Source organism: Rousettus aegyptiacus, unplaced genomic scaffold, assembly GCF_014176215.1.
Source record: "Rousettus aegyptiacus isolate mRouAeg1 unplaced genomic scaffold, mRouAeg1.p scaffold_m13_p_10, whole genome shotgun sequence".
NCBI classification, from domain to species: domain Eukaryota; kingdom Metazoa; phylum Chordata; class Mammalia; order Chiroptera; family Pteropodidae; genus Rousettus; species Rousettus aegyptiacus.
In genome coordinates this window covers 67311275-67323862 of record NW_023416285.1, presented here as the reverse complement: position 1 = coordinate 67323862, position 12588 = coordinate 67311275, and the positions used below count along the sequence as shown (strand labels likewise).

The window sequence follows — 12588 nt, the reverse complement described above, 5'->3', positions numbered from 1 at the left end:
GTTCCTTAGATTCCACATTAAGTGAAATCATGCAGTATTTATTTTTCTCTCTCTGACTTATTTCATTCAGCATAATAACCTCTAGGTCTATCCCTGTCATTGCAAATGTGGTTCTTGACTTTTTGCATGTGACTGTTTCGCTTAGCCCAATATTCTCAAGATCTATTCATGTTGTCATAAATGGTGGTATTTCATCTTTTCTTACGGCTGAGTAGTATTCCATTGTATATATGTACCATATTTTCTTTCTTCAATCATCTATCAAAGGACACTCATTTCCATGTCTCGGCCACCGTGAATAATAGGGGCATATATATTTTTATGAATAAATGTTTTTAAAATTTTGAGGTAGATACCTAGAAGAGGGGTTGCTGGGTCATATGGTTGCTTTATTTTTAATTTTCGAGGAACTTTCATATTGATTTTTATAGTAGCTGTACCAGTTCACATTCTCACCAGCAGTGTCTGAGGGTTCCTTTTTCTCTACAACCTCTCAAATACTTGTTATTCCTTGTCTTGTTAATAGTAGCCATTCTGACAGGTGTAAGGTGGTATCTCATTGTGATTTTGATTTGCATTTTCCTTATCATTAGTGCAATTAAAATACCTTTTCATGTGTTGGCCATTTGTATGTCTTCTTGGGAGAAGTGTCTATTCAAGTTCTCTGCCCATTTTTTTGTATTCGATTGTTTTTTTGTTTTCTAGTTGTATGAGTTCTTTATATATTTTGGATCTTAGCCACTTATTGAAGGTATTGCTTGCAAATACCTTCTCCAATTTGGTTGGTTGCTTCTTCGTTTTGTCAATGGTTTTCTTTTGTTGTATAGCAGTGTTTTAGTTTGATACAGTCCTATTCACTTATTTTTGCTTTTACTTCCCTTGCCTTTGGGGTCAATTCATAAAATTTTCTTTAAGACCAATATATGTTTTCTTCTATGTATTTTTGTGTTTCATGTCTCACATTTAGATATTTGATTCATTTTGAGTTAATTTTTGTGTCTAGTGTCAAATAGTGGTCTAGTTTCATTCTTTAGCATGCGGCTTTCCAATTTTTCCAGCACCAGTTATTGAAGGGGCTTTCTTTTCTCCACTGGATGTTTTTGGCTCCTTTATCAAAAATTATTTGCCCATCTATATGTGGATTTATTTATGGGTTCCCAATTCTGTTCCATTGGTCTGCATGTTTGTTTTTCTGTCAATACCATGCTATTTTGATTATTGTAGTTTTGTAGTATAATTTGAAGTCAAGGAGTTTGGTACTTCTGGCTTTGTTCTTTTTTCAAAGGATTGCTCTGGCTGTTTGTGGTCTTTTTCTTTTGTGGATTACATACAAATTCAAAGCAATGGTTCTTGAAATTCAATATCTAATGCACAATTAAAGCGGTTTTTTATTTGTTGATCATCATCAGTAAATCACTATACCTAGGAGTAAAGTCTAGTTCTGGAGAAATGGACTGTGAAACCACCTGCCTTGTTTCAAATCCCAGGATGACTTAGAAGTTTTGTAACCTTAAGCAAGTTACTTAACCTATCAAAGCCATTTTTTTTTCTCATTTGTAAAATGGAGCCATAATGCATTCATTGTACCAACCACATAACATTGATACAAAAATAAATGAATTGATGAATATAAAGCATTTGACAACTCTTAACTGCTGTTGTGCCCGATGATTATACATTATTTCTTTATTATAAATTATTTTAATGTTTTATTGGAAAAATACTAAAAAACAGCAAAAATTGTGTTTTTAATCCCACCTTTTTTTTTCAATTAAATTTCCTATTTATGTTTTAATATTTCTTTTCCTGGCTTTATTGAACTATAATAGATGATTAGTTCCTCGTATTTACATTGTACAATTCAATGAGGGGTTTTTTTCAATTATAGTTGGCATGCAATAATATACCAGTTGTGCAGCACAGTGATTCAGAGAGTCGCATAACTTGCAAAGCGATCACCCCACTAAATCTAGTACCAATCTACCCCCTTACATATTTATTACAACATTATTAACCATCTTCCCCATGCTACACTCTACATCTTCATGTCTATTCTGCAACTGTCTGTTCGAACCTCTTAATCCCTTTGCCTTTTTTTTTCATCCCCCAACTCCCCTCCCATCTAGTAGCCCTCAAAATATTCTCTGTATCTGTGAGTTTATTTCCACTTTTGTTGTTGTTGTTTATTTTGTTATTGAGATTCCACATGTACATGAAATCATGCAATATTTGTCTTTCTCTGTCCGACCATTTCATTCAGCGCAATACCCTCTAGGTGCATTAAGGCAATATCTTTTTCCATCCCCTTTCTTTTAGTCTGTGTGTTTCTTTTAATCTGAAGTGAGTTTCTTGTATGCATATGTAGGGGTCTTGTTTTCCTATACATTCAGCCACTCTATCCTTTGGTTGGAGCACTTAATTCTCCATTTGAGGTTCTTGTTGATAGGAATGTAATTATTCCCATTTTTTATGCCTGTTTTTGATACATGTTTTTTTTTTTTTTATTGTTATTTTTTTAAAGAAGTCCCTCTAACATTTCCTGTAATACTGGCTTGGTGTCGATAAATTCCTTTAGCTTATTTTTGTATGGGAAACTCTTTATCTCTCCTTCAACTCTAAATGATAGCTTTTCTGGATAAAGTATTCTGGGTTTTCATCATGTTGAATATTTTGTGCCAAGCCCGTATGTTCTATGTAGTTTCTTTTGAGAAATCAGCTAACAGTGTTATGGGTGCTCCCTTGTAGATAACTGCTTTTCTCTTGCTGCTTTTAAGATTCTCTCTTTGCATTTAACCTTTGGCATTTTAACTATGATGTGTCTTGGTGTGGGCCTCTTTGAGTTCCTCTTGTTTGGGACTCTCTGAGCTTCTTGGGGTTTTATATCTATTTGGTTCACCAGATTGGGGAAATTTTCCATTATTATTTCTTCAGATAGCTATTCAACTTCTTGTTTTCCTTCAGGTACCACTATGAGATGGATATTTTTACATTTAATAGTGTCCCATAAGCTCCTTAAATTATTATTATAGACTTGGCTTCCTTTTCTTGCCATTCTGTTTGAGTGTCCTTGGCTTCCCCATCCTCTATATCTGTGCTTCAATCCTCTTCTTTATCAACTCTGTTTATTCCATGTAATATACAATATACTCTTCATCTCAGACAATGTTTTCTTCATTTCTGACTGTTTTCCTTTTATAATTTCCATTTCCATTTTTATGTTTTTTATCTCTTTGTTGAAGTTCTCACTGAGTTCATCTACATTTTCCCCAAGTTCATTGAGCATCTTTATAATCAGTGTTTTGAACTCTGCATCTGTTAAATTACTTGACTCCATTATATCTGGATCTCTGTTCTGTCATATGGTTTCTGCTTCTTTGTCTTCCCATTTTGGCTGTCTTTCTGTGTCTGTTCCTATGTACTAAGCAAAGCTCCTAAGTCTCCCGGTCTTATTAGTGTGGATTTGTGTAGTAGGTGTCCCGTTGCACAGTCCTGAGAGGAGTTCAGCTGCATGCCAAATTTAGCCCAAGTCTCTGGCCTTCCAGGGCCACCTGTTAAGATTCAGCAAGCAATCCATAGATGCTGTGCTTATAGTTGCCTCAAAAGGCCACACCAGAAACCGAGACCAGCTGCCTCCAGTGTAAGTCTAGGTGCTGCTCAGCAAGAAGCATCTGACTTACTGAGGATGCAACTGAATGTGGCTTAGGTGGGGCTATGAGTTGGGGGTGGTGGAGTTTCAGGGAAGCCTCTGAGCCAAGGGACTTTTGTTATTTGTTGATGATATCTCAGCTATGATGGATCCTGCATCCATACATTGGGAGGAAGGGTAATTCAACAGAGGGACAATGGATAACACAAACACTTCTGCCCAGGAGAAAGCCTCATCTCCGGCCCTCACTCCAACTCAGTGTCCTCCTGTCGGTCCCTAGTACACCCCCACCCCACATGCAGCCAACCAGGTGCTGGTACTCAGAGTAAGCAGGTTCATCACAGAGAAAGTTCACTTGTGGTCATGGCCCCTTTAAGAGGCATCTATAGCTGCCACTGCCACCATAGCCTCTGTCCCACTCAGATGCTCTGGACCAGACAGCCTTGCATTTTCACTCCCTCCTACCTTCTACTGTTGCAGATTAATTAATTATTTCTCTCCCTAGTTGTAGTATGTCTGTTCATCTAGATCCCAGGTGACTTTCCTTGCTCTTTGTTCCGTTTCTGTCACAACTTTGATTTGTTCCCAAGAGGGATGAACAAAACCTCTATTATGTATGCCATTTCCCCCTCCTCGTCCTTCTTTCCTTCCTTTCTTCCTTCCCTCCCTCTCTCTCTCTTTTTATGTTTGTTAAAGTTAGAAGTATAAGTCCACATTCTCTCATTCTTTCTCCTTCCTCCCAACTCCCAACCCCAGCAGAATCACTCTTAATTCCAGGGTATTCTTCCAGCTTTCCTCAGTGCTTTTGCAGTAGAGCTGTTTGATATTAAGTTCTTAAAGAAACAGTGGATCTAAGAGTTCACCTGAGCGAGGTATTGTGAGAACTGTGTCCTGTCCAGTAAGAGCAGTACAGAAGCAGAAACAACCAAGTACATGCAATAAAATCTAGTTATACATTTAGGCTGTGGGAGAAGAAGCTCCTCTAACTACTTTCAATTCTTCATTAAAGAAGGAAATATTGCTACATTTTATCTCAACCACAATAATACATTTTCAAAGCTAGTTAAATATGGCAGTGAGCATTGTCGCTTAGCTTGTCATTGCTTTCACACGTCATGCTTCCTAATGCCCTATGGCTTTGTGCCTCCACAGCGTAAGTACTCCGACTGATACACTGACTCACTCTTGATCATTCTTTATGACTCACCTCAGCTAGAGCTCAGCGCCCGAACTCTGTTCTCATAGTAGCCTGTGCATGCTTCTCTCTTTGAAATTACTGTTTGTGTCTCTTTTTTCAAATTTTGACAATAACTCCTATAGGGTGGTGACCATACTTAATAATTTTTGTATTCTTAGCACCTAACATAGTAACAGGCATAAATTAAAATCAGTATATTTTGATTGACCTGGAGCTATTGGGGAAATTTTGTGTTTTTTAAAAAAACTCCTAGTACGTACACTAAATGGGGAAAAATGAATTTGATTCGATTTAAAATTGGCTTCATTTGAATTTTGTTCTAATGTAGAATAAACAGACTTGTCCTTCCGAAGAATCCTACTTCTTATATTTGAAAGACAAATAAAATCTTTAACCCTAATATTTGTCTGTTTTCTCTTCCTACCTTCACAAATTCTCAGCTAATTTCCTCATAGCTTTCTTTATTAAAAAAAAAAAAAAAAAGTGGAGGCCAATAGCACGAATTGTGTAATTCAAATTACTTTTTACATCATTTACATCTTCACTTACTTTCTTCTGACCTTAGATAGAGCAGTAACTCCCTTTACTGTAATTTTAGTCCTTTTATATATATGCCGAATCTCATCCTTTGTTGTTTCTCCATAGCATCAAACAACATTCCCTGTTCTATCCCGTCTTCTACCTCGCTTTTTCCATAGGCTCCATGCTGCATCCTGTGTGCATTCCCAGTTCTCTCATCCTCTGTCCTATGACTTACTTTTATTGAAATGGTTATTTTCACCTTTTTTCTCTTTTAATAGCTATACTTAATGAAATATTCTACATCTTCAATTTCCAATCATTCTCCGATGCACTGGAGGTCTCATTTTCTTTTACATGCGCTCCATCATCAATGTCATGCTTATCATCTTCTCTATGAACAGCAGACATCCTAATAAACCAGAGGTATGACTCCTTTGTGGCTTTTTTTTTTTTTTTACTATGATTATTCCTTTTTTGAAATTTTATTTTCCCTTGGTTTCTCTGACATCATTCCCTCTTTGTTCTTCTTCCACTTTTCTCTCACTGTGGAGTCTCTTTTTCTAAAGAATCTCATATCCTTACCTGGTGTCAGCTGCCCTCTGTGTACCTAGGACTTCCAAATGTATGTCTTTATTCATAAACTTCAAATCAGAATCCTCAAATTGCTGCACATCTTCAATTGCATATTCCACTTCAAATAAAAACTTTCCAAACTGAATGTATTCTCTCTCCTGTGATGTAACCAGTTGCTTCCAAAATCTGAGACATTCCATTATTCATGTTAGAAACCAAGTATCATCCTTGATAACTCCTTTACATGTAGTAAGTGAAAAAACTTGGTTGTCTCTAGTACCCAAATATGTATTGATTTAATTTTCTTCTATCTATCCTTGTTGCTACTGCCTTTATTCTGACCATCTTCATCCCTCCCCTGAATTATTTTACTAACTTTCATTGGTTTTATGGCCATTTCTACTTCTAATGAATCTGCTACCCAATAATCCTTCCATTACTAGGTGCAAGAGAAGTAGAATCACATCCTTCTTCCTGTGAACCTTTAGTGACTCCCATTTTCTGTGGAATGAAATTCCTACTTCAATTTATGGCATTTAGGACTGAGTCTTCAAATTATGACCTGTGCCTACCTTTTTGACCTTTTTCCTGTTACTTGCCTCCGTGGACGAGTGAACTGGTGTTCACTGGTGTGCACAAACTTTAAGAAAAAGTTTAGTAGACAGAATAAATTATTAATTTACTTTTCTCTGTGATCTAATAAACTCTAGGTAATTGATTTTCTTTAGTTGGATTCAACCTGGTGCATTAGGTATTTTGAAAGAATATGTCCTTAAAATGTATATCTTAGCCCCTAAGCTAAATTTTTGATATAATCTGATATAATTCTGTATAACAAGTTATACAGGTATTGACCTAAGGTGGCATTTCTATTTAACTTGTTAATTTTTCATATATAAGTTGCATAACTTAGAATATAACTATTTCCGAGGCTTTGACAATGAATTTAAATATTTAGTCCCATAAATGTAATAGAAAGTAAATCTTATTTTTAAAATAAGTGTATTTTTGTGACAAATACCAGTTGTTTATAGATATTCAGAGGGCAATAGGGAAATGAGATAGACTTTTCTAACATTCGTTGATAGCATTGTGTGTGAAATGCTGCCTAAATAGCTGATAAGATGTTCTGCAATACAAGTGTCCTCATTCTATTCTAAGGAAAATGCTTTGTGGAACATAATTCATGCTGTTTGCATGAAAAGGCATGAGAAGTTTGGCAAAAAATTTAACATAGAGTATTTAAGGCAAGTCAACCTCAAATGACATACCTTTCTTTTAAAAGAATTTGAATATATAGAATGGGAAAACTGTAATTTTGAAAAGGGATAAAATTTGCCATTTTCCTTTCTAAGAACCAGTTTCAACAGACCAAGGACTGTTTTAACCAGTTTTTTATTAAATGAAAATTAAAGACATGAATATGGTAGTGTAATGATTTTTTAATATTATGTGCAGATATTCATTTCTTTTGTGTTTTCTTTAATTATCCATTCTGTCTGAGAGCAGATGGTGTGTCTAGTATACTTCTAGTCCTTGACACCTGACCATAGAATAGGAATTTCTTCATATGTGAATAAACCAATAAAATGTTAGTTTTAATTGTATTCCAGAATTACACTCAAACAGCGTAATAGTTCAAATATCTCACAGGAGAAAATAACTGAAAAACATGTTTTAGCAGCTTAGTAACTAAATTTTCAAATAAATCAAGTTGTAGAATATAGGTTTTACCTCAATTCCTGGGCTTCCTTTTTAGCATTTAATGGGTCAATATTCACCCTAATGCTTTAAATTATACAGTAAAACTCAAAAAAAAAAAAACCTATTGTATATATTTCTGACTTGATATTCTCTTTAAACTTTTTATCCCCTCCTCAATTTTAGGAAAGAGAAAAAGTATGTTGAGCAGTGCTGGAAAGATGTTGCCGTTGGGGACTTTATTCGCCTTTCCTGTAATGAGGTTATTCCTGCAGATATGGTCTTACTCTTTTCCACTGATCCAGATGGAATCTGTCATATTGAGACGTCTGGTCTTGATGGTGAAAGCAATTTAAAACAGAGGCAGGTGGTTCGGGGATATGCAGAGCAGGTAAATCATGCGTTCTCACCTAGCGGCATTAACATTTTCTTTTGAGAAGATGACTGAGCTTATTTTTGCGTGTACAGGTAAAGAGATTTTAAAATTCTTTTTTACCAGTACAAAATAGAATCCTAGAAGGCTTGATTCAGCTCCAGATATCAGTGTACATGTGCTGTAGTTTATAGATAATAGGATATAATGACTTTGGAGTTCAGACATTTCAGTCTGTCCATCATGTATTTCTTGGAACTGAACTAAAGGAACCTAACATAATTATTTTTCAATTTAGAAAATTACTTTGTGATACAAATAATCACCTTTTAATTTATCTTCCTGAAGCTTAGATTGTATATGTTACTGAAGCTGGAGACATAAATTGATCATTGTTCTTAAAATCTGTAATTACTTGTATACCAAGGTGTTTTAAGAATTTTGTAGCTTCTCATGCTGCAGAGCTCCTAGACCCTTTACCGTGCTGTGGTAAGGGAAGCAAGAACTTTGAAGTTGTGTTAAATAACATGAGTTTGAATGAATTCTAGTTCTGCCATTTACTTACTGTGTGATTTTGGCCAAGTCACTTACACACTTTATGTTTCAGTTTCCTTATTTAAAATGGAAATGATTATGTCTCCCTCATGGCATTGCTGAGACTCGAATGAAGTAATATAGGTAAAAGTTTCATATATAATGCCTAAATATTAGTTTCCCTTCCCTTTTCTTTGAAAGCGCTTGAGATAAAGTATTTTAAAATTTTATGGTCTTTTAACTGAACTATTAAGCCAGATTTCCTTCATCTTATACTTGTTAACCAAAAAAAAAAAAAGTTTTAGCCAAAGAACACCATTATCTTTAGTAAATTTCATCATATCACATGGGGCCTATCTTTTGAATATAAATACCTATGTATTTTATTTAGATCCTCTGTAATTGATATGCCTCTGAGCTTATTGTCATTATCACTTTTGTAAGCATTCCTGTACCTAAGACATTGACGAAAGTCTTATATAACTTGGAATTCTATTATATGCCACTACCTACCTACTTTGAGGGTTGTGCTAGTTTATTAGCACATTTGGATTCAAATAAGGGTGAGTGCTCTGGTATTTCATGACCTCAGTTGTAATCCTGGCTCTTAATACTTTCTTGTTTTGAGACCTGTAGCAAATTACTGATCCTCTTTGTGTTTCTCTTTCTTCAACTAGTAATTTGACCTAATTTACAATACCACATGGATCTGGGAGGAAGAAATTTATTTATGTGTTTAAAGTGCTAAATAGAGTCTAGTTTATCAAAAAACTCAAATATTATTAGCAAATCCAATTGTATGATTATAACTCACATTTTCATACATTTGCTACAATGTAGATAGTAATATTTTATGAACTATAGCAACAGCATTTCTTTTATTACTCAAAAAATATTTTAAAAAAGGAAATGAGATAAGGTTGGCAGAGATTGTTCTTAGTGAGTTCATGCCTATGTTCTATATAGACACTTTCTTATTTGATCATTGGTTTCATAGAACATTCTAAAATTATTGTTCGATTTATTAGAGAATATTGTTAAGATATTGATATTTAATTTATTTTTTAATTTTTAAAAATAAAATATGCACATGGGCTCAGTGTTCACATATATGCATTTACTATCAGAAACTACCTGTCTGGTTAAAGAACAACAACAAAAGTATTTTTAGTTTTTCAGTGCCTTCTAAATAAGGGTGTTTACTGCAGAGTCCTGCCTGGATTCCAGCATATGAGTTGGGCATTTTTATCACCTGCTGATGTTTATTTACACACTAGGATGATTCGATCCCATTTATTTGTTCATAATTATGCCTATACTCTCCTTCATGTGGGCAATTTGTGACATAAACTTTGCGGCAAGCATGCCTTCATTTTACTTTCAAAATTGGAAGGGTAAACACTTAAATCTCAAGGGTTTAATCTCGATCTTGTTTAGTGATTTAAAAAAATTATTTATTTGTTTGTTTGTTTATTTATTTACTTATTTTTAGGACTCTGAGGTTGATCCTGAGAAATTCTTCAGTAGGATAGAATGTGAAAATCCAAACAATGATCTCAACAGATTCCGAGGCTTCCTGTGAGTAATACATGACTTACCTTTGTGGGTATGAGAGGAATTGTGTGTTGCAACTATATTTAACATGATAAAACTTTTCTGTACTTATATCCAAGTCAAATCATTAATGACCTTATGTTTACCCACCTTAAAGATTTGGCAAATATTTACCTGTGTATATTTAAAAATAACAACAAAATTTTGTTTTTAAATTAACCGTAGGATGTCTTTCAGTGGTGTAAGAATGTATATTACATGAGCTTCTTATTAAGCCCAAGACATGTTAGCTGTTTGGAAGGAGGTGTTTGGACAGAACTGACAGCTTAAGTGTCATGGGAAGCCGTGACAGTGTTCATTCTGGAGATTTCCTGTGACATCCACATACTTTTTTGCAAGAGCGCCTAAAATTGACTGTCTTACCTAATTTTAGGCCTGGCTTATACCAATTAAGTGCTTTATTCCTTGACCCAAGTTATTTACTCTTTTTGGTTCTTAGTTTTCCTTATTTTTAAGAGGATAAAGTTAGAATATTTCATAGCAGTGCTCTTGTGAAAAAATAGTGAAGGGAAAGTTCCCAACTGATTTTTTGACACCAGAATTATCTTGATACCGTTACCCTGACACCAACAGCATACAAGACATTTAAAGAAAGATAAGTATCTCTCATGGACATAAATGCAAAAATTCTACACAAAATTTTAGCAGATCACATCCAACAATACATAAAAGGATAATATATCATCACTCAGTGGGACTTACCCAAAAAATGCAGTGTTGGTTTAACATTAGAAAATCAAACAATGTAATTCACCATATTAACACATATTAACAAACCACAATTAAGTAATTAAAAAGAAAACCAGGTAATCATTTCATATATATATATAGACGAAGTATTTGACAAAATCTAAATTCTATTCTTGCAAACTGGAAATAGAAGGGAACTTTCTCAACCTGAGAAAGGTCATTTATGAAAACCCTACAGATAGCATCATACTTAATGGTAACAGGCTGAATATTTTTTCCCTAAGATCAGGAACAAGACATAAATATTCACTCTTACCACTTTTATTTAAGATTGTGCTGAAGACTCTAGCTAGTGCAGTCAGGCAAGAAAAAGAAATAAAGAGCATCAATAAAGAAAAGAGTAAAACTATCTTTTATTCATAGATGATGTGACGGTCTTTGTAGAAAATCTAATGAAATCTACACAAAGCTACAAGAATTAATATGTGGGTTTAGCAACGTTGTAGAAAAGATCAATACACAAAAATCAATTGTGTTCTATATACTAGCAATGAGCACTCAGACATTATAATTTAAAAAAATACAACTTATAATAGCATCAGAAAAGATTAAATACTTTACAATAAATCTGACAAAGATTTGTAAGGCCTGAACACTGAAAACCACTGAATACTGTTAAGAGAAATTAAAGACCTAAGTAAATGGAGAGATATATGTTCTTCATACATGACTCAATATTGTTATGATATCAGTTTTTCCCAGACTTATCTGTTGATTCGGTTAATACCAATCAAAATCTCAGCAAGTTAATTTTTAGAAATTAATAATTAATAAGTTTATTCTAAAAATATTAGCTAAAACAATGTTGGAAAAGAAGAACAAAGTTGTAGGGCTATGATCACCTAGTTTCAAGACTTATTATAAAGGTACAATAATTAAGCTAGTGCCATTTTAGCATAAAGATTTACCAATAGATCAATGAAAAAGATCGTGGAGTCTGGAAATTGACCCATACATTTATAGACAACTGGTTTTTGACAAAGATGCAGAGATTAATGAAAACATGTTAGTCTTCAGCAAATAGTGCTGCGGCAATTCAATATCTGTATTCAAAAAATGAACTTCAATCTAGACCTCGCACCATTTAGAAAATTAAAAATGGATTCTACACATAAGTGTAAACCTAAAACGATAAAATTCCTAGAAGAACATATAGGGGCAATCTTTGGTTCTTTGTGTTAGGCAAAGATTTCTTAGACATAATAATAAAAGCACAATCCATAAAAGGACAAAAAATAAGTAAACAAAACAACTTTATCAAAATTAAAAACTTTTTCTCTTCACATGACAGTTAAGTGAGTGGAAACATGTTGCATACTGGAAGAAAATATTTTCAATGCATGTATCTGGTATAGGACTTGTATTCAGTGTATAAAGATATTTGAAAACTCAGTGATAAGAAAACTACAATTTTTAAAATGGCCAAAAAATTTGAAAATTTACCGAAGAAGATATGTAGATGACAAATATTTGTGTGAAAAGATGCAAGTTAAAACTACGGAGCCCCAGTACTAAAGTTAAGACCGACTATACCAGTGTCGAGGATGTAGAAGAACCGGAACACATATACTGCTGATAGGAATGTGAAATTGTACAATCACTTTGGAAACAGTTTGGAAATTTCCTAAAATTAAACATACACCCATATGATCTGGCCATTCCATTCCTCAGTATTTA

General features: G+C 34.1%; 1 protein-coding gene across 5 annotated transcripts in view; it reads left to right on the top strand.

Moving 5' to 3' along the window:
- The window catches only part of ATP10D (ATPase phospholipid transporting 10D (putative)), a 102470-nt gene that overhangs the window by 38218 nt on the left and 51664 nt on the right, over nucleotides 1-12588 (top strand). For all 5 annotated transcript variants that reach the window (XM_036227963.1, XM_036227962.1, XM_016161183.2 and 2 more), the window contains 2 exons: nucleotides 7827-8031; nucleotides 10040-10125. In XM_036227963.1, the coding sequence (XP_036083856.1) occupies nucleotides 7827-8031; nucleotides 10040-10125 (291 nt within the window). The remainder of the gene's footprint in view (nucleotides 1-7826; nucleotides 8032-10039; nucleotides 10126-12588) is intronic.